General features: G+C 48.0%; 1 protein-coding gene across 7 annotated transcripts in view; it reads right to left on the bottom strand.

Annotated features, from left to right (window-relative positions):
• Positions 1 to 22,966, bottom strand: part of PLXNA4 (plexin A4) — a 394,209-nt gene that overhangs the window by 346,132 nt on the left and 25,111 nt on the right. The window contains exon 3 of one of the 7 annotated variants that reach the window (XM_069034287.1): positions 13,372 to 13,379. The exons of 5 other annotated variants lie outside the window; for them this stretch is intronic. In XM_069034287.1, the coding sequence (XP_068890388.1) occupies positions 13,372 to 13,379 (8 nt within the window). Of the gene's footprint in view, positions 1 to 6,762; positions 7,044 to 13,371; positions 13,380 to 22,966 lie in introns of those variants that run through there. One more of the 7 variants, XR_011156081.1, reaches the window with a different exon arrangement.

Below are 22,966 nucleotides of genomic sequence, written 5' to 3'. Positions count from 1 at the left end.
CACAACTTCAAGGTTTAGGCCTTGAAACTTTACATTTCAATGCATAAACCAATCCTACGGGTTCACCCCTGTATAGACAAGTAAAGGGGAAATATTCCCATAGGTTGGAATATCTCATTCAATCATAAAATCATTACAGTTGGAAAAGAGCTCTAAGATCATCCAGTCCAACCATCAGCACCGCCACCTTTGCTCCTTCCTGACAGCTTTCCTGCTCCTTGTCCAGAAACCAAGGGCAGAAATCCCCCAGAGGAGCTGGACTTCACATCCACTCTGATTCTCTCTTCGGTCAGTGGCGCTTCCTGCCCTGTGAAGCACTCAGGTGTCATCTTTGTAATGGGAATTTTGGTCAGGGAGATGGGGAACGGAGAGAAAGCAAGAAGCTGACACTTCTACATGCACCACATTCTAATTGGGGTCAAGGGATGCAACAGTTGGAGAGCAGCAAGTTATTTTCTGCATCACTGGCCTGTCAAAATTATGTTTTTACTCAGATATAAGGAAGGAAAAGGACAGAGTCTGGGAACAGCTCCCTGTCAAGTCACTTCTAGGAAATGTGGAGCACCAGCAGCTGCCACCCTGAGCTGGGCACAGCAAGGTGCTCCATCCTCATTATCCTGGAGATGGCATGGAGCTGTGTTGGTGATTAGAGAACCTCAACCAGCCACAATAAAAGGAAGAAAGGCACTTTGAGGCAAAAATCACCCAGAAATCATTTTCACAGGTAGCTTTGCCCAGGAGGTGACACAATCCTCTTGACATTTGGTGGACTTTGACTTACCAGGAGTGTTTACCCAGCTCCCAAGGACATCAGGGGTGGATTAATCACCTTTTTTACATCACCTTTGCACTGTCAGGCAAATTTCCCAAATTCCAAAAATCCAACCTCACCCAAGTGCAGAAGCAGGGCAGTTCCTTCCCTTCCCAGCTCACTCCAGGAGAAAGACTGCTAGCCACTATAAGTCTGGAAAGCCAAAGATCCATATTTCCAGCTGATCAATGGTATGAGCCCAAATCCTCAGCTGGAAAAGTCTCTTCCTGGTTATAGGACTCTTACAGACTCAATGTGGATGTGGAAGAAGAGAGAGAAGAGCTCTTGTGATGATCATCGCCGGCTTTGGACAGAGGACAAAGGGTCTGAAGGGCAGGATGCAAATGAGGACAGAGACAGAAAGTTAGTCTGTGAGCAGCAGGATACAGTGCTGTGAGAAAAGCAGAAAAAGCATTTTCATTACATTCCTGGAGAAGAAAACAAATAAAATTTGGGGCTCTTATGAAAGTTAGAAGGGCTGCAGTGGGGGTTCCAGAGACAGATACCTTTGTGCACCCCCAGGAGGAATCCCTGCACTGCCCCAACAAAGCGGTTTTGATTTGACCCAGAAACATCACAAATCATACCAAAAGCACAGCTCAGTGTTTGGTCAGGCTCTGCTGCTACATCAAGACACAAGCCCCTAAGTTTGATGCCCTCCCCATCCCAGGAGATGCCCAGTCCCCCACCACAGACCAGGAGACACCCCAAGAACAGCACCCAGCTAGAAACAGCTCCATCCTCAGCACACAAAGAGATGTTCCCTGTGTACAGCCCTTTTCAACCTTCCCTTCCTCATAAGTGACTGATGAGGCCCCTTTAATGGAATTAATTCTGAACGCTGATCCCGGGGTGAATTATCAATGGAAAACAGCAGCGCAAGCACGGGGAGCTCACGCAGCACTGCCTGCTCCCTGGTGTTTCCAAACTGTGGGAAAGGAAGGAGGGAAAGGGCCAGGAGTCAAGGGCTGCCCTGATGAGATCCTCAGGAGCTCCTGCAACATCATCTCTCACCTGCTGGAAGCCCCCAGCACATCCAGGACACGTCCAGGAGGTTCTTTGGATGCAAAAAATTCCCTTCAGACAGTGTGTGAAGGTATTGCTTGAAATAAGACCAGAGGTGTGTGAGACAGGAAGAGGCTACTGCTGCCCAAAGAAACATCCAACTACCCCAAATCCACCCCATCACCCCAGCCAGGTGAGGAGATAGAAACAAAGAGTCATGGAATGGTTTAGGTTGGGAGGGATAATGAAGGATCAAGCGTGGCTGAGAGTTTCAGCACAGAGGTTTGAGGGAGGACAAGCTGAACACCTGAACGACACCTGGGTGTCAGTTCAGCCAGTTCAACCAGCAGCCCCTGAAACATTAGGTCAAGGCTTTTCCTGCCTCAACACAAAGGATATTCCCTGTCTCACATCAACATCCCGCCTCGGAGGGCTCGGAGCAGGATCATGTGGCTCAAGCCAAGCAGCCAGCAAAGCTGTTCCCACGTCTGCTCTTCCCAGCAGGTAGGTGTGAGAAGCCCAGCCATGCAGGAGGAGAGCTGCAGACACAGAAATGTGTCAGGCAGTGCTTTATCTCCTCCAGAGCCAGCACAGTTGGTGGAGAGAAGTTGGAAGGGGGGCAAAAAACAACACCGTGGTGGAGATAACTGAGATGTGAGCAGTGGTGCAGAAAGCAGGATGGAAGCAGGTGAGAATGATCCATTCCCCTCCTCCCACAAACATTCTCTCCTGAAAAGATGCTTCATTCCACTGCCACAACCCACAGACATCCCCAGGGCTGTTCACTCAGCAGCTTCAGCAGGACCAGGATTTTACCCATTCAGCTAAAAAAAAAAAAACCCCATGACTGCTTCACACAGCCCAGACACACATCCAAAATAAACTGCTCTGCGTGAAGGTATTGGCAGCTCAATCCCTCACTCTGAGATGGGCTGTCTGTCCTGCAAATTCAGCATGTCCCACCTGTTGCCTTGGGATTACCTTCCCTCTCCAGTTAATCCTTGGCACAGCCAGCAGCTCATCGCCCTCCACAAGCTCTATCCCTGGCACTGTTAGTCAAAGGCTGTTCCTGAATTTCCTGAACAGGTTGCCCAGAGAAGCTGTGGCTGCCCCCACATCCCTGGAAGTGTCCAAGGCCAGGTTGGATGGGGCTTGGAGCAGCCTGGGATAGTGGAAAGTGTCCCTGCCCATGGCAGGACAGGATGATGATGAGGAATTAGATGATTTTTAAGGTGCCTTCCAACCTAAACCATCCCATAATTCTCTGATACTTTCCTTACACCAAGCAGCCACTCAGCCCCAGCCCTCTGTGGCCCATCAAATTTTCTTCAAACAAGAGTCTGAACAAATAAAGCCAAAACAACTCTCTCAGTCTCAAGGTTTAGGGTAAGATTTTGGCGATACTGAGCCTATCCAAGGCTTGTCTCCTGTCTCCAAAAGCAATCGGAGATGACATTTTATGGCACAGGGAGCAGATTGATTTTCCCTCCAGTGTATCCTAAGTGCAGGAAATAAGCTCAGGAAGATCCCAGCAGACACATAACACCCAAACACAACAGCAAGGAGGAAGGGAAGAGGTGATAGAGCTCTACAAATCCAAGCTGAAGGCACTGGTGGAGGTGCAACCAGTGAGTAACTGTGGGCCATGCCTTGTAAAAAGGGTCCTGTAGTTACACACCACTTACTAAGTGTTTAATCCCACATCAAAGACACTTCAGTCAACTACCACAGTCTGATCTTTCATTACATAACTGTCGTTAATACAATCAGAAAATTAGTGGCAGTGCAGTTTTCCCAGTACCGTGGCTTCTGGGGAGTGGATTTATTTACTACAACCAGTTTATGACGTGTTTATTCTCATCTGCGCCGTGACCTTTGCAGTTGGGAAATTAGCAGCTCTTAGAAGCAGCTAAAATAATACAAGATAAAATAAAATAACCACAGCATCATCAAGCTGTAATTATTATTGAAATGCGACCTGAAAGAGATTCCATCTGTGTAAAACCCTCTCTCTTTGGATACACAGATATAGATAATATCTAAAAATAAACAGGGACAGATCTCTCTCTTCCTCTGGAGGTGTAATTATACAGAGACATCATCTATACACAGCCACCCTGGGTGTAAATTCCACCATGCAGATACAGTAGGCGGTGTATGCAGGAGAAGAAAGTTATAAACTATATTTAAAACATTATCATTATTCAGAGTATTTGACACCTCGAGCATCAAGAGCTACATTCGCAACAAAATCATGTTCTGTTTGCTGATCACTTGAACACCAGTTTCCTATGAGCTTCCCCTCTCCTCCAAGCAATGGACTCAGCTTTCTGAAAAGTCTGAGAGATATTTCCTGCTTGTCAATTAAAGGCAAAGAAAAGCTGGCTGCACTCAAAATAATGAACAAAACCAGTGCAAATTCCTCTGAGCAGTGACTGGGTGCTCTGTGCTGACTCAGCTCCCCCAGGACACAGAGCAGAACATAAAGCAGCCATCAGAGAAGCACTTAAAACCCAAAAAAAACCCCAGCAAAAACTAACCCTGTCCTGCACCACGAAATCAGAGCAGGCAGCAGCAGGAGCACACTTCATATTGTCTGCTAATAAATCCCTCCATCAAATTTGGCTGCTCTCTGTGTGTGAGGTGAGCACGTCTCTTATCAAATGTTCCTGGTGGAAGCACTTGCAGAAAAGACTTGCTTGATGCCCAGTTTTTGCTGCTCTTTATGAAAAAACCATGGGAGAGGCAATTTTTAAACATCACTCCAAGGTTGGAGTCACTTCCCGTCACAGCAAACGGGAGAGGCTCAGGTTGGACAGCAGGAGGAATTTCTTCATGGAAAGGGCTGTCAAACACTGGAATGGGATGCACAAGGAGGTGCTGGAGTCGCCATCCCTGGAGGAGTGCTCTGCTTTAGTTGTAAAGGTGGTCACAGGTTGGACTTGATGATCTTGGAGGTCTTTTCCAACCCAAAGGATTCTGGGACAATGATTCTATGACACCTGTGGCTTTGGGGCCATGGTTGCACACCCACTCTGGGGTGGGATTGCTGTTAAAGGGGCAGCTGCAGCCCACAGACACTTTGCACAAAGCAGCTTTCGGGGATCCTGATCTCACCAACTTTGTGCAGATGAATGCAAAACCCTCTCCTTGCTTGGGGTGATCTTCTCTCCCTACACCGAGTAGAAAAGTGCCTTTGGCCCAGCCCTAGGATGTCACCTTGCTCCAGCAAGGACATCTGTTGGAGGAGGCACCTTCCTGGGTCTCAGTTTAGGTCCAGTTCTTCCCACCTCTCCCACACACCAGCTCCATCTCTGTGGCACCACCAGCAGTGAGGAACCCTTGGGCTGGGCAAGCAGGAGAAGCAGATGAAGGTGAGGATGGAGCCTGCGAGGTTTGCAGTCAGAACCACACAATGGGATGCCGTGGCAGGAACACGGATTTGACCCAAGATGCCCTTTCCAGTCCTACACCTCTATAAAATGGGGCAGAGCTCTGCTCCCTGACCCTTCAACAAGCCCTGATGTAGCAGTGAGGGGTCAGAAAAGCCCTCCTAATGTGGAGCAGGGCACATATTGGAGAGGACATTGATCTACCTCCTTCCTTGACCTGCTGTGGTTTGAAATGAAGCCAAGGAAGAAACGAGGAACTAATCCAGCAGCTCTGGGAACGAAGCAGATCAAGAGTTTTGTTTTTCATTACAAAGCCCCAGCTGTGCAGAAATAACTGCAGAGAGGTGACTGGCAATGACCCTCCGGGGACGGTGTGAATGAAATCATGGTGACAAGGGGCTCAAAGACAGAGGGACAATGGGATAAACTGCAAAAGGGATGAAAAATATCCGGCTGATACATCAGATGCTGAGAGCAGAGGAAAGCGTGGCTGTCCATGCTGGCACAGAGACATCCCTGAGACTGAGAACTCTTGGCCTTCAGAAATCAAAAAGCACCAGCACTTGAGTAGAAGGGGAGCTGGGATGTTCCCAAGAAGAGGAAGGTGCTCCTCATTAGGCCAATTCTTCTGCAGAGATGGTTTTAGGAAGAGCAAAGAAGGAAATTTCACCTCAACCTCACAGATTTTGCATCTCCTGGGAAAATCACTTAAGAAATAAGAATAATCATGGGGCCACGGGCATTTGGTGGCAGTGGATGACCACACTGTCCCCTCTGCCCTTTTAAACATTTCTCTCCTGTAGTGGAAAAACCTCCAGGAGGAGCCTTGGGCAATGGGATGCTGTGATGGCAGAGGCATTGAGGAGACACAGAACTCTGCCACGAACTCTGTGTGTTGAGGACGTTTTGTTTGAGGCAAGAAATCTCTAAGACACCGGAATATCAGGATAAGGCACCAAAATTTGCAACCTTGTGTGAAGCCAGCCATAGCTGGGGAAACACAAGACTGGTGAAGACTCATGAAGAAACCTGGGATTAACAAGGGTATAAAATACCACCACGAGGCACTGTGGAGGCTGTTGGAGCACCAAGCCTGCTTTCCCTGCCTGTGCACACCCCGAGCACAGCTTCCCTCCTAACTTATTCATGATGTTCTGGCAGCCTCGCCAAGTTCACCCCAACACAGCTCATGCAAAAAACAAAAGCTCGGAGCATTACAAAGGGCATTTCCCCAGCGGCGGAGGGAGGAGGGAGCTCACAGTGCTTTTCCAGGGAGTGGTGCAGCTCCAGGAGATGCGAGGGGCAGGGAGGGAAGGTTGAGAACTCCGGGCAGCTCGGAGCTGCCTCTTCTGGGAAGTCAGGGCCTCCCACCGGGATGCAGAGTCAGCTCCAAGGAGCAGGGTTTGAAGCAGAGCCACTGCGGGGAGCTGTTTCCAATTGGGACTGAAAAAACAGGGAAAGGGATCCTATAATCAAGCTGCAGCCCTTCCACCTCTGTTGCCCCTCCTCACAGGCACACTCAGGCTGAAAAAATAGAAACGTGTTCTCAGCAGCTTCCCTGGCAAAAAAAGAAGTCCGTTTATTTTTCCATACTACTCTGGCCACTGTCTCCTGGCTATTGCCAGCACGTGGTTGGAGTTTGCATCCTCCAGAGGAGCACATATCCATGGAAGAGGGAGGAGGAGGAGGAGGAGTGTGGTCACCTCCTGAACACCACGGGGCTGGTGTTCAGGCTGGAGAGGAAACTGCCTCAGAGACTCGTGCATCCAGGCTTCGCTAATTCCCCACTTTTTTATCCTGTTGTCAACCCTGGGAGATGTCCTCTCATGTCAGCACTGTAAGGAGGAGATATAACAAATGTGATAATGCCAGATGCTGCTGATAAGGGATGGGAAAGCGGCAGGTAGGGCTGCTTGCTTCCCCCCAGGGAGAATAAGTGAGATAAAACCACAGCTCAGAGCAGCCCCATGAGGATCCTGATTCCATTTAACTGAGATTCTCTCCTCCTACCATTCAGGGATGCTCAACACTGACTTGCAGCACCCCAAAAAGATCTGCTGGACCTTCAAGAGGGCAGCACAGTGCCCACCCCAAAGAGGCCCTGCTCCTGCACAGAAATGGTGCTTATTTTTAATATTATTAACAATAAGTGGGTTTGGCTCCAGGCAAACACACGAAGTGTGGAGGTATAAAACCACCCTGAAGAACATCCCTTCTAGTCCTTACTAAGAGCATCCTACAAGATACAATTCAGGTCCCTGCTGCATTTCCTTCCCTGCAGGCTCTGCCCTGAGGGGAAGGATGAGGATGAGGACAGAGCCCCGTGGCCAAGGGCAGCAATGGGTCAGGGTCAGCACCTCACCCCAGGCTGAAATCCAGCCCTGCTGCACCCTCAGAGGCAGGGCAGGGGAGCAGGTGATGGAAACCCAAGCCGGGCTCCAGCTGCCCAGCTGCTATAAATAACACCCTCCCGGCTCTCAGGGAAAGCCAGTGGAACAAACACAGCATTGCTCTGGCAGCAGGGCACGAGTGCACGGACACACACGTGGGGCAGGGCACATCAAGGCCCCGGCAAATCCAAACCCGGTGAAATTCATCCCAGCTCTTGGACAGGCTGACAAGAATAATAATCCTAGGGGTTTGGGTTTGTTTTTTTTTTTTCAGGGAATCTTCTCAGCCCTTGTGATACTTCACCTGGTGAAATCCACCCAGCTCTGGAGTCCTCTGCGTGAGACATGGACCTGTTAGAGAGGGTCCAGAGGAGGCCCCGGAGCTGCTCCCAGGGCTGGAGCTCCTCTGCTCTGGAGCCAGGCTGGGAGAGCTGGGAATGTTCCCCTGAAGAAAAGAAGGCTCCAGGGAGAGCTCCGAGCCCCTTGCAGGGCCTAAAGGAAGCTTTTAGAAAAGAGGAAGAGTAACTTTTTACACAGGCAGGTGGTGAGGCCCTGGCACAGGGTGCCCAAAGAAGCTGTGGCTGGCCCTGGATCCCTGGAAGTGTCCAAGGCCAGGCTGGACAGGGCTTGGAGCAGCCTGGGACAGTGGGAGGAGTCCCTGCCCATGGCTGGGGGTGGGAATAGATGATCTTTAAGGTCCCTTCCAACCTAAATCATTCTCTGATTCCATAATCTTAACCTGGCTCTATAAATCATTTAACTCCTTTCCATCCCCAGCCAAGGGAATGGACTCCATATTTCCTGCCTTTGGCAAGTTGCTGAGAAATCTAAGGAGGAAGATACCCTCAAAACACAAATTGTGTTTATGCCAGGCCACCCTCACATCCACCTGCTCACAGCAGCCATGGAAAACACTGACCAAGCTACAAATCAGGGAAGGGAGAGTGTGGATTTTGCAGCTTCCAACTTCTCATGTGCCTCCTGCCCGCCCTATCCTGAACATACCAGCAAGGTTCAGCATTGCTCTCATTTGAAGTAAAGTCTCCCCACGTAATTTAAAAATACCCCACTCTCATGCCAACAATAGCTTTCAGCCATGCCACGCTGGCGCTGTATTTATAGCCACAATTTCTTCATGCCACACACCCCTGCATTGCCCATCCAATCCCATAAAAAGGGATTTTGTTGTTTTAACCAGCAGTGGTGACCTCCCTCATTTCTGCCCAGGAGCGAGTTCCAGCCCCACAACCACACATCCACATCAGCACAGGATTTCTCTCCCCTTTCTCCTCAGCAGCAATGACAAGGCAAAGTCTCCCGAGGGTAAACACAAAGCTACAACCACTTCCATTTGAGCCATAATTGAAAATCAATAGGATTGGTAGTTGGAATGCTCATGTGCTTAAAGCAGAGGTCTGGGAGCCAGGAGCAGGAGTGATTTCTTCTCCTGGCCATGACCGTAAGGAGTGATTTTTTTAAAGTTCTCTCAGCTTGTGATCCATCACCAATAAAATGGAGATAATCCAGTGTTGGGTTGGAATGCACCAGAGCTTCAAAAGTGCTGAGGCAGAGAGGTGCTGGGACACGCTCACAGAGAAGGAGTTATTTTTAAATATATTGAAGCGAGAGGCAGCAAAGGATGCCGAGCCTCCCTCTTTTCATTTTTTTAGGACCATCAAAGAAAACTCTGCATCAGCAATCCCTGCTCCACCTGACTGATGCCAAGGAGCAGCAGTGCCAGGACACCCAAACTGAGATCAGCAATCTCGGTGCTGCCTTAGGTGGAATCAGAGATAAAACAAGGATCATCCTGTCCAGTGCCTGGCCCCAAAAAGGACCACACAAAAAATCCCAGCCTGCCCTTCCCTGAGAGCATTGCCCAAACATTCCTGGAGTTCTGGCAGCCTGAGGGCTGTGACCATTCCCTGAGGAGTCTGTTCAGTCCCCAAACACCCTCTAAAGGAGGAACTTTTCCTGATATCCAGCCCAAACCTCTCCTGACACAGAGGGAGCCCATCCTTGCTGTCAAAATAATGGACCTTGCTACATTCCCTGACCTCTGCCACCTGGAGCCCCAGGAATGGCACTTCCTCTTTATGGATATTGCCAGCAGGCTCTGGAAAGAAGGGATTCATTTCACTAACAGGGTGAAAGACCATCGTGGAGGTGAAGGGGGAAGAAGGTGGAATTACTGATTTATCCCAAGTCAGGATCTGTGACTAGAGGAGAGGATAAAGGTGCCACCGGCTACATCTTTAAATCAATCAATCAAAAATCAATCAATTTCCCTCCTATTTCTCTCTCTCCTTAGCTGCAGAGAATTCCACCACTACTCCACATCACCCATCAACAAGAACAGGGTTTTAACCAAACCAACTCTCCGGTGTGAGCAGAGCTACCCCAGATTAGGAGGATTTGCTACAACATGACACGTTGTCCCTATAAAAGCCCTTTAATAAAACAGCAGGAAGAACATCTCATTTCTTTCTTACAGTCCAAGCAGCACAACTTCCTGTGGCACTCAAGGGTTGTGCCGTGCTGCCTGAGCTGCTTCACATCTGTCCTTCAGCTCCAAAGCAGCTGCCCAGCTCCTACCCAGGCCCAAACTTCTGCCAGCCTGGATCAGTAACACAAACCTTGTGCTCCCAGGCATGAGCAACCTGGGTGGAAACCCTCCTTTTTCCCAGCACGGCTCAGAGGTGTCATTAAGAATCCAATCAATGTGACGTCATGGGTGTAATTGAATTATGTGTATGCTCAGCAGACCCTTTCCACTTGGTATCCCCATTGGCTAATGTTGAATTATGATGGATCATACACAGGGATATATGAAACATGCATGAATAACCCAAGCATGCATTTTTAATGATACAATCCTGATAACTTCCCCCTCCTAACAAAATCAAAATGAATTAAACACAAGTAGCTGTCAGTGGCATTGCAGAAAAAAAAAAAAACCCTCATCATTTAAATGGCAACACGAAATGTTCCCTGAATTGCAGGGTGACTGGGACCATTTGTTGTAATGATACCAATTAACATATCTCTCCATTTAAAGTTTCCAGGGCAGGAAGAAAGAGCAGCTTGGGTGATATTCAGAAATAAGAAAGAAAGGTGAGGATAACGGATGGCTGGGAGTGAATAGGGCTGAGATGAATGGGGTAATTCAGATGAATTGTCTGACAATGGCTGGATAATGCCCCAGAAGAGCACATCCCCAGATACAGGGCAGAGCTCACAGGCTTGTGACATTCATTAAAATAAAATAAGGGTGAAACCTGCAAACCAACAGTCAGAAATGATCCGAGTCAGGCAGAGGCCACTGGACTTGGGAGGTCTGGCTTGAGACTCTGCAATGGCTGAGTTAATGGGAACATCCCAGAGGGTGGTTTGGGGCACAGGGGATTTCTTGAGGTCACTTCCATACCTGTATTCCCTGATTTAACTGATCATGATCAAAGGAGAGAGAATCACTTGCAGGAATGCTCTGGTGTCTTGGATTTGCACTCTGAATTATGACTGAGCTCTTCCAGCTCCAGTCAAAAGTCATCTTCCCCCTCCCTGGAAGTGTCCAAGGCCAGCTTGGATGAGGCTTGGAACACCTAGGACAGTGGAAGTTGTCCCTGCCCATGGCAGGGGGTGGAACTGGATGATTTTAACATCCCTCCCAACCCAAATCACTCCATAATTCCATGGTGAGGAGGTCTGTGTGTCTCCATCTATCAGAGCTATCCAGAAAATCTTCTTTTATCTTCTGCCACACCTATCTATCAGTATCAATTACCAAACAAGCTCTCATAAGCACTCAGCCCAGGGTTATAACTCCAACTACCTGGGCTAACACCCTTCTGTTTTCTAAATCCCTGAAAAAAATGAAAAAAAAAAAATCTGCCAAAAAAAAAAAAAAAAGAAAAAATCCGATTTTTAAAGGTAAGTCTTTGGAGACTTCTGGACTTCTAAAGATTTTGAGTCATAAAGAAGAGAAATTTGTTCACACTCTGCAGATCAGGAGTTTCTGTGCGTTCAGTGCAAAAATCAGACGTTTCTGCCTCGTTGCAGATTTAGGATAAAGCACAGTGTCACAGACCTTGTTCCTAATTGCAGATGGGCTGGACACGGTGGCAGAGGATGGAGCCACCAAAGCTCCCAGGATATGGCTCATAACAAGCTCATTAGCTCCAACATCAGACCCCCTGCTCCTCAAAAACTGACCCAGGGCCCTCTCAGGATTTGTGCTGGAGCAGCAAATCTCTTGGAAACCTGTGGAGGGGAAGTCAATACACTTCAAAACAGATGAGTGAAGGGCCGTCCTTTGCAATTAACAGTGAGTTAAATGAATAGATGAGAGATTGTTTATCTCCTCTGAGTGCATGGCTGCCATGCCTTACTTGCCTTTTTACAAGAACTTGGCACATCAAGCACCACCAGCACATTCTGAAAATCTTGGGACCAAGGGTGAAACAAAATTCAGGGTGGAAACAGGGTCAGGGAAGATCCCCTCTTTCCCAAGTGCAGCAGAATAACTCGTTAAGGACAACTTCTGTGATTAAGGGAATAATTTTGCTGTCAGCCCAGGGACCTCGAGGTTTATTCCTGTTGTGTAACTTGTGCAAGTCCAGATTTTCTGCTGTGATATCCCCCATGGAGTCACCCCCTCCAGCATATCAAGAGAATTTCGTGACTCTCCCCTTAAGGGTTTGAGTTCTTTGTATAGAAAATAGGTAGATATCTCCAAGGGTGGCATAAATGATACTTTGAACTCCACTGACTGACACAAGGACATCCTGGCTAGGAGGTGATGTGAACCACTCTCAAAATTAAATATCTGCCTCTTTCCCAGGTAAATCCACTTTAGCTCAGAGCCTGAATGGTTTTGCTCTCTCTGCAGCTCTGAGACAGTCCCACTTCCACACCTGTCAGCAGAGCTGGGACGATAAATACATTTATTGATTTGATTTGCTGCAGCCAAATCCTACAGCTGGGGAATCCAAGTGGCACCTTTAGCAGCATCCCCAACACCCAGCAGAGACCACCATGATTTGGTTGGAGCCCCAAAACTTCACTTTCCTTCAAAAAAACAGCAGAGGTTGGGTTTTTTTATGGAACTGGTATCAATCTGGAGAGGAGGCCTGGGAGAAGACACCTTGATTTCTAAGGATTGACACCTCCTAAAATATCAGCATTTGTGGTGCAGCAAGAGCTCAGTGCCCAAAGTCACATCCCAATTTTCCTGACCATGGCTTTGAGTTTGTGAGAGAGTGGAAGCACCATCCCTTGAAGGGATCATTGGTGACCAGAGCTGGGAACTGCTCTTCACAGACAAACCATCCCTTAAGAGAGCATTACTGACTTACACTGAAAAACTCCAAGTGAGGTGGGTTTTTTCCCTTTCCTTTTTACACCAACTTCTCTGTTGCATGTAAATGTTAAATCGTAATTTAGAGACAGGGTTTTTTCCATTTTAAAAAGTGTCAGTTCCTCTTTTTGTGAAGGAAAACCTGAAAGAAAAGATGCTTCAGCTTCGTTAAGTTCCAAAACTAAAATCCCTTTGTGAAAAGCTGCTCAAAGATGGCACATCACTGGGAGATACTTAAATGCAGACAGCAGGTTTTTAACTGTTCCAGGGAAACCCTCCTGTTGAGCAGAACGAGGGCCACGGGGTTAAAACACAGCCATCATAACCTTTATTGCTTCATTTTTGTGAAGCCATTAACCACAGGAGGACCCCAGATGTGCCACAGCTCTGGCAGCTGGAGTGAAATTCAATCCCCACATCAGAACCTAATTTATGCTCAACCTGTTGGGAGGGGGCAGGGAAATCAGGGACACACAGGGGGCTGGGGAAAGCCGTGTGTTGACAGAGCTCAGCCCAAGCCCTTGCACAAACACACGTGGGAGAAGCCCCCACTCCTATCAGGGAATTTTTGCACGTGGAAATTCTTGTGTCTGAAAGCAGCTGAACCCCAACACCCTCCAGCTTTGACCTCCGGGTTCAGCTGCCTGGGAAGCACCGAGATGAAATCAAAGGGCTGCTGTGCTGAGGGCAAGTGACAGCCCATTCCCTGAAGAACTCAGGGAAGAGCAGGGCAGGGATGGCAAGAGGGGAGTGATTTGTCTGAGGTCGTGCTGCAGTCAGCAACAGAGCCAGGAACAGATCAAGGGTTCCTGCTCTGCCCTGATGTCACACCGAGTTTTTTCTGACCACCCCTCATGCTCTCCACATCACCCCCAGCCCAAGCTGGCCTTTCCCACCCACACCTGCTCTGCTCCATTCGGCTCCTTCCACAGAACTTGCTCCTCTCCACACTTTCCCCTCTCAGGGTCTGCCTGCTCCAGTTACTTGTGCCCCTTTTGAGTGCAAGTTCCTGGGTGTCAGGGCCTCCTGCTACTGGAATCATGCACCTGAGTACTGCTGAAAGCATCTTGAGTTCATCTTTGCGTGCCTAAATACTTCCTCGCTTCTTTAATCCACCTCAACCTGCCAGCTTGAGTCTCCAAATCACATGGAGGTACATTGGGCATTCCAAAATATCCTCGAGTGTGCCATGTCACCCAAAGCATCCTGTGGTGCTGGTGCAGCAAAGCTCACCTGACTGTGACTGTCAGATGTGTGATCCCGAGGAGATCCCAGCCTCCTCAGCCTCTCCTAACTCCCTGAATTTGCTGGCAGTGCCCCTGGTCACTGCAGATGCCATAAATTCTCCAGGCTTTCTTTCCCTTTTAAGCGAGACTAAAGGTTTTTCCCCTCAGCTTTTAGCAGTTTAGGGAGAGTTTGTAACAGCCATCAAAAAGAACCCCTGGGTGTGCTGCTGTGCCAGGGCTGCTCCAGCCCCTTTTTCCCCCTAAACCACCTGAGTTTCAGCCCACTGTCCCCACTTTTAAGCCACCTCCTCTATATTCTTTGCCAGCTCTAGGTGCCTGGCCCTGGCATTCACAGAAGAGTTCAGACAATTCACCTGCAGTAGAGCAAAGAAAATACCAAGACCAAAAGAAATGGCCCCACCTGAGCAGGTTAATCAAATTTCCAGCAGGAAAATCCTGCATAAAATAGCCCTGCACTGAGCTTTTCTGTTATCATAATGTTGGAGCACCTCACAACCACAAGCTGTTGATGTGACCCTTATGAAAGCAGAGAAACACCATTACTGTCACAGGCAGGGAACAGAGAAATAAGGGATGTTCACATCTGAACAAGTTGCCCTCAGCTCCCCCTTATATCTAATGGAGAGAAAAGAACATTTTTGGGCAGAACTCACCTGCCCTGGTTTAGGGCAGTTTTATTCTCTTGCAGAAAGCGATGACATGTGTCCTGAAAGGTCTGATTTCTCTCCCTGGATAGGGGAGGAAGTTGGCAGAACCACCTGGGTATGGAAATATCCCACATAATGAGATGAATCCCTCTTCCCCAAAAGTTAGCTCCGTAAAAGTCAATAGCAAAGCAGGAACTGAATTCAGGATTCTTATATTTTAGTCTGATCAAACTGTAAATGGACATCAAAGGTGAACAAAGCCAAAAGGTCACACCAGGAGTAACAAAATTGTGGGGGCTTGAAGGAAGCTCCTTATGGGTAAGGAGCACAGAGGGTGGAGGAGGGAAAACTGGAATATCCTAAAAATCAACTTTAAAGGACATTCAGACAAGGTGATTAGGGGAAGAGAGGAGACAGAACAGCAGAGATGGGGGTCACACTGCTCAGAAAATGCTGCAGGTGTGAGGACAATCCAGAAGGAACCCAACACTGACTGTCCCTGGGAATATATATGGAAAAAAAACCTTGCTAAGACACCATCCCCAGTCCAGATATTGTAAAGGAGGAACTCAGTCCTTTCCCAAACGTCATCTTCCCACCCCCCTCTTCATTTTAATAACTGCAGGATAAATAGGGAGAGCAGACAGTCAAGTCTGAGATCATCCAGAGATCACACAGGGAATGTAACTGGGAGCAGATCCCACCACAGCCTGAAATCCTGAGAGTGAACTTTCTGGGAGTCTGACTCCAATTCCAAGTTTTGCAGCCTATTTTCATTTAAAAAATAAAAATACAGAAGTAGATGTGGGAACCAGGTGACAAGGCTGACCTGTGCATCTTGGAGGGAGAAACTGCAAGGTGGCCACCAGCACCTTTCCATGAGGAGAGTGAAAGCAAAAAAAAAAAGGCAAGAGCTCAGTCTCTGCAAGCAATTAAAGAGCTGTTAATGAAATCACCTGCCACAGAGAATTGACAAAACATAGAAAAGAAGTCACTTCAGAGCCTGCCAGAGCAGCCCTGGCACGGCCAAGGGGCCTGCTGGCTGGGGTATATTTAGTGCCAGTGATATCATCTTTCCCAGCAGCCAGGAGAGGGGCAGCACTTCCATGGCAATGTCAGGGAGAGCTTGAAGAGGGAAGAGCTCGAGATTTCCTTAACAGGGAAGGAAGCAGCACAGAGGCTACACTGCAGAGCAGGCAGCAGTCAGGGGCTGCAAAATGAGCAAGGCAAAAACCCCCAGGAGGAAAAAAAAAAAAAACCCACAGAATATCAATATTGGTGTATTAAACAATGTCAGAATCAGTGTTTGGGGTTCTTCAGCTCCTATTGCCATGTCCCAGCCTGGGACTACTCACAGCTTTTGAGGAGGGGTAGAGCTCAGATTCCCCTTGCCAGGTTCAAGCTAAAGATTAATCTTTTTTCAACAGAAGGGCATAAAACACCTTGGTGAACAGCCCTGCACCTGCACTTCCACCCATTGTGCTGACAATTTGTTAAAGCAGAACGTTGGAATATTAATTACAGCAGATCTTTCAATTGCCTGCCCTCCATCTCTGCTCCACAGCACTGCCAGTCCCCTAAGAAGAACCAGATTCCTCTGAAAACTGAGAGGTTGGCTTAAAAATCATGAATTAACAATCAGTGCTCAGTTTTAGCTTACTATTACAGTTACTATCAGTGCCAGGATGTGTTTGGGACTATATTTATATTTACCTGCACCACCTCAGCCCAAGCAGCCCCCTCCCCTCAAAGTAAGAATATCCCTGTCATGTGCCCCAAAGCCAAAGCCATATTTTACATCTCTAAATGAACAGATGTAATACACCAGGGCAGTCCTGCACTGCTCACCATCTTATAATATATTCTTTCTCCTGCTATATTATGAAAATTTATTTCACTACTGGGGCTCCCAGGTGAGTTCAATTCTCCAGCTTCCAAGCAGACAAAAATGCTAACCTGGCAGAAGAAGTTTAACAAAGACTAAAGGCAGCAGTCTCACAAGATCTCCCACCTCTCCACATATTGCAGGCTAGAGGACAGACATGCAAGGAAAACAGAGACATACAAATTTAGAAACCTTTTTTCTTCTCTCTCTCCATGAACAGAAAAATTAGTTAGAAATTCAGAATTTAGGTAGGATTTGGGGAATTAATTTACATCACAGGGGGAGAAAGGGCTTGAAAGCATCAAAAGATTTTGACTTTTCCAAATCATGGTAGAAATATCTGCAAGAAGAGAACTAATTAAACACAAATAAAACTAAAAAAGAAAGGAGGGAAAGGGAGGGGAGCAGGTCAAGTAACCATAAGTGGTTTTTTCATAGACCATACAACTTTCACAGCTTGTTTGCTGTATTGAAAAAGAGAGGAGGGAGAAGCAATCAGTTTTGATTTGGCACAGAGCTGGGTTGGGTTTATTTATTTCTCGTAAAATTTTTCTCCATTCTGTAAGACAACCATAAAATTAGTTCTTCTCATTTTAAGAGACACTCCAGCCTAACAGGATGCCAGGGTCCCATCACTCACCAGCACACAGGTGTTGTCTGAAGGGCAGGAGAAGTGTCCTTATCACTCAGGTTCTCTCTGTCCTCAACATCTTCCCTTGGACCCCAAGGAGATCAATCGACAGCACACGAAACCCGAGAGAAACCCACAGAAGCTCATAAGCAGTGGGGGAAAAGATCAAAGTGCCTGTGGTGTGTGAAACCACATCCACCCCATCAGATATCACAAGCCATAAACTCCCCTGATAACCCAGCCCTGATCAACCACATGACAAATACAGGAAGATATGCACAGTGCCAGTCGTGGTGTTTAATTAGATTTCATCAGGAGGGGTCCTGAAAAATTCATATGATGAGGTCTCTGCCAGTCTCAGCAATAACCTTTTTCCCTGACATCACTGGAATTTATTGCCAGCTTCAGTTAAATAAAAAAAAAAAAAAACCTTACAAGAAGTCAAAAGGATGACTCCAGAGCTCAGCCATGAGGATCTCAGCAGGGTGGGATGCCAGCACAGCTGGCAGGAGAAGCAGTGGTTCTCACCGCCAGGATGCCACAGATCCAGTGTGCCAGGGTCCTTGCCCAACACACCACACCAGCTGGAAAAACAACCCTCAGCAGAGCTTCCCAAACCCACCAAAATCCCCCAGGAGTTGCTGGTTTTTATCCAAAGTGACCCAGCCCTGTGAATCAGCAGCAGAACATGTTCAGCACGACAGAGTGTAACCAAAGCTGAAACCCACAGAGGACTTGCTCCCAACTTTTCTCTCCAGACTTTGCTGCTCTGGGCACCCCCTGGGGTCCCAAACCATCTCTCTTTACAGCCTTGGAGTGTTTCACTGGATTCTAACACACACTTCCAGGCTCACTGCTCTGAGGGGGATCCCAGCTTGGTGCCTATGGGATGCACAAGAACAGCTCTTAGGGGTGATGTTCCATGGGATTAAGGGATATCTCCATAAACACAGTCCTGCCGTCTCTAGTCAAGTATGGACACCAACCCAGCCAGCAAACCTATTTTTTCTGGGTCCTGCACTGAAATATCACTCCAACTTTATAATTCAATGCTCTTTTAGTTTAGAGAATGAAAGACCATCCTTGGTGTCATAGTGACATTGGCCAGGATGAAGAAATCCAAGCAATGAGAGTCAAATAATGAAAAAAACATCAATATCAACCTAGATTTGACACCACCAGTTACAGTCAAGTCTGTAGGTTTAGCTGCTGCTATCACAGCCAGGAAGATGCTTTTTGGTCACCCTGCACACAGCAAATCTCATCTTTGATTAACTACCCTGGTCTAGTCTTCAGTCCATATTTCTACACCCCTGACCCAGCAATCAAAGCTTTTCTAATTCCAGAAGGGGCCAGGAACCTGCAGCTCTTCCATATGGTTTCATTTAGGGGAGGTGAGAGGCCACTGACAGGGTTTTGGAGGTTAAAGAAAAAAAAAAAAAACCCAAAGCAAAACAAAAAGACAAGTGTCAGAACAAGCAGGAACAGATCCCCGAATCCCACACAGCACCACTCGTCTTCACTCCCGCAGACACCAGATGGGCTGGGGCCTACAGAAACCAGCACAACTCCTCACACACAAGTCCAACAACCAGCAATCCATCAAAGCTTGAGAGCTCTCCAGCCAGGCTCCCACCACAGAATGGGACACAACGAAGCCAAAGAGTCGTTAGACCAAAATGAAAGAAGCACAAGGAGGGGAAGGGCTCAAGTTGGAAAGGAGCAAGGGGGATTTTATTTCTGCTTTTATTTCTCAAGCCCCACCAGCAGCATCCACAACTCCTGGAGGTGCTGGTGGCATTGAAGTTCCCTCACAGGGGTTCACAACCTCTGCACTGAGCAGAGGCTCTGCCACACACCAGGACATTGGGTGTGTTCAGGAGAGACGTGGAGAGAGACCTTCCAACCATCCCCAGCCCAAAGCTGCTTCTCCCAACAAAGGGAGGCACATTCCTTTTTGCCTTTCAATTAAAAGCTGGCTCCTAAATCAAACCTCTGGTTCCTACACTTCTTTGTCATTTGAGGGAAAGGCTCTTTTTCCAAGGATTGCTCCTGCAAGCTGCGGTCCCTTCTCCAGCTCCAGCAACACAACTAATTACACCACTTTTGTTTGCTATGAACTCACCCTGCCTTTGCCAGGCCAGGAGTTGGACTCTGATTGCCTCCACAAATGCCTAATTATGGGTCACAAACCAAACAGATCCTCCCCCAGCTTAAACATCAGCTGTGGGGAGGAGAAAATTACTGGTAAATAAGCATTCCCCTGTATTTCCTCAGGGGTATCCCACAGCTGGTTTCAAATTAGAGGGTTCCTAGAAGTGGGCTGGGGGAGCTGCTTAAGTCAAATTGTTGTCACAGTGCAATAGAGAACAAAACCTGCAAGGCATGTGTTTATTTAAGCAATATTTTGCACTCATACATGTATTTGCACAAAGTTCATTTCAAAACTATGGATCTGTGGCTATTCTGTTTTCATCCCCTCCAACCTTACTCTGCTGTGATTTCCAGCACCTGGGAAACAAGCTAAAGCTGTCAGTCCAGACTGCAGCAAATACCTGCAGAAATGGCCCAGCTGAGACTCAACAAAGCCAGTGTCAACTTAAGGAGTGAACAGTGGGGACAAAAAACTTCTGTGCAAAACATTTCCCATGGGCACAATGGGATCCTACAAAAGAGCTTCAGAGAATCACAGAATATCCTGAGTTGGAAGGAATCCACAAGGATCATCCAGTCCAGCTCCTGGCCCTGGATCAGGACATCCTAAAATCCCACCCTGTGCATCCCTGAGAGCATTGTCCAAATGCTCCTGGAGCTCTGGCACCCTTGAGAATGTGACCATTCCCTGGAGAGCCTGCTCAGTGCCCCACCACCCTCTGGGGCAAGAACCTTTGCCTAATCTCCAACCTAAATCTCCCCTGACACAGCTCCAGATGTTCCTTTGGCTCCTGTCCCTGGCCACAGAGAGAGGAGATCAGTCTGTCCCTCAGGAGGAAGCTGCAGACTGTGATGAGGTCTCCCTCAGGCTCCACAAACCAAATTACCTCAGCTGCTCCTCAAATGGCTTTTCCCCATCTTCACTGCCCTCCTTCAGACACTCTGGTGGCTTTATAGTTATCTCTCTCCTACTGTGATGCCCAAAATTGCACACAGGACTCGGGGTGAGAGCAGAGCAGGACAATCCCCTCCCTCAACCACCCAGCAAAGTTGTGCCTGATGCCCTCCAGAACATGGTTGGCCCACATTCCACTTGCCACTGACCAGGAAGAGCAGGAAACTGAACGTGGATCTCACTGCCATGGTTCCCATCCCCAGCAGTGCCCAGTTCCTTTCTTCTGCCCGTCCCTTCCTACAGACAAGAGTTGTCAAATTGAGATATCTGCATTCCCCCCTATCTCTGAGGCAGAGATCAGTCATCTGGCCAAAGGGAGAGGGAGGAGGTGAGAGACTGAGGAGGTGATTTTGGGCACAGATAGAGCAGCAGGATTGGGAGGGGTAGAGTAGAGGACGGTGAAAGGAAGAGATGGATGCACAGTGCCTTATCAGGGTCTTGCTGTTCTTTCAACTGGCTCCCTGATAACATATGGAGCTTAATCAAATATGCAAATGATGTCCTATGTAGAGACAAGGGAAATGGAGAAATAAACCCAGAGACCATGCATGAAAACAAGCCGATAACATGAGGGAGTGGGGAGAAGGTTTTCTCTTTTTGATAAAATTATTTCAAAAGATTAAATTAAAGCAAAACTAATTAGGAGAACCACACTTAAGCCGGCTTCCCCTAAGAAGGGTCAGCAGGCAAGAGGCATTCAAATCAAAGGCAGATGCAAGAGGCACTTCAAGGGCTCCCTGAAAAGTGATTATCCCAGTCAAAAAGGAAGGGGATAGAGAGGAAGAAGGCATCACAAGAGCCTTTTTGGCTGGGCATCCATCCGGGCATTCAATGGAGTGTATGGGGAGTTAAACAGCTTCTCTTTGTCACCCCAGAGAGCAGAAGGAGCAGGTGAAGACCAAAGCTGATCACCTGATGTTCCAAACACAACACTTCTCTGAGAACAAAGGGACAAAGAGAAGCAAATGGACCAGAGGAACATGGGACTAGATTTACCTTTCCTTTTATCCCACCCCTGCATGATCTCCATCAGCAGCACAGCCATGCCAGGCTCTGCAGCCTGAACACCCCACAGAGCTGCTGACACCATGCAGAAAATCACCTGCCACCACCACAGGGCAGGTGACAACCAGCAGCACAGCAAGCTGTCCCCCTGGGAGGCTGCAGGACCCGTGGATTCCAGCAAGGAACAGGCAGCAGGACATTGTTACCTGTCTCCTCCTGTCTGGTTTTGTCACTAACGTCCCCCTGCCGTGCACAATGAACATCCTCAGCCCTCTATGGGGAAATCCAGCTCTGCAAAGCTGTCAAATGCAGGCTGCATTTAAAGGAAGGGTTTGAAGAGATGAAGGTACAACCTGCTGCCTTCCCTGCTGCAGTGGGCTCACTGGAGCCGGCTCTTTCTCCTGGAGCTGGGAGTAGAAACACACAGCACAGCACTGCTGGCATAGAATTCGGAGGGATTAGACAGTTATTTGCAACTCTCACTGCATGATCACAAGATTCCATCTCTGACAAGACTCTGAGTCACAGCTAAACCAGAATATCCCCCAAAAAAAAAAAAAAAAAAGAGCAGCACTCAACACATGTGGGAAAGGCACCCAGCAAAAACACAGCTCAGCCAAACCCCACACACCAGCACGGAGATTGCTGAGTAGTCAGAAAGCAGAGATGGGTACTTGAAGGAGAGACATGGGAAATTAATCACTCACTGCCAAAAAGCAGGCTCCAGTTCTTCCCAGGAACAGCAGCCTTCATGTCAGGAGGAGGAGAAGAAAAAAAAAAAAAAAAAAAAAAAAAAAGGAGTTTTCCTACTGCAGTTAGACACTGCAACAAGCTGCGGTGTGAGACATGGACAAGCTGTAGCTGGAAGTCCCAGAGCAATGGAAATGAGGGAAACGAGGGATGTGAGAGGCAAAGCAGCCACCTGCAGAGATGGAACCCTTAGTGGGTGTTTCAAACGAGTGTTGGCTGCACCAGTTCAGCAGCAGAGCCTGGACAGAGCCCCTCTGACGTGGGTTAGGGCAGGGGATGGATCACAGGGTAACCCAGGCTGGAAGGGACCTCACAGGGTCTCTAATCAAACCTTCTGTTCAAAGCAGGAGCTGCTGCAATATCAGACCAGGTTGTTCTGTCCCTTCTGGCCTTGAAAATCTCCAAGAATGGGAAGAGCTGCTTCTTCAAGGTCTTCATGGACAAAAAGCTTTTCCTTAGATCCAGTTGGAATTTCCTCATGCCAATTTGTGTCCGCTGTCCCACATCCTTTCCTCACTCACCAACAAGAAGAGCCCATCTCCAATTCCTCAATAATTGTTGGCATGGGAATGCTGTTACCTGGTCCCTCCCACATTTTCTCATCTCCAGCCTGAATAAGCTCAGTTCTCTCATCCCCTCCTCTCAGGGCACATTCTCCAGCTCCTGGCCAAACTCTTCACCCTTTCCTGAACTTGTTCTGGTTGATCAACAAATTTTTTTTGCTCTGAGTAGCCTAAA

The sequence above is a fragment of the Aphelocoma coerulescens genome, chromosome 1A, assembly GCF_041296385.1.
Source record: "Aphelocoma coerulescens isolate FSJ_1873_10779 chromosome 1A, UR_Acoe_1.0, whole genome shotgun sequence".
Taxonomy (NCBI): Eukaryota; Metazoa; Chordata; class Aves; order Passeriformes; family Corvidae; genus Aphelocoma; species Aphelocoma coerulescens.
Note: the sequence above shows the minus strand (reverse complement) of the source record. Positions and strands in the feature narration are given on the sequence as shown.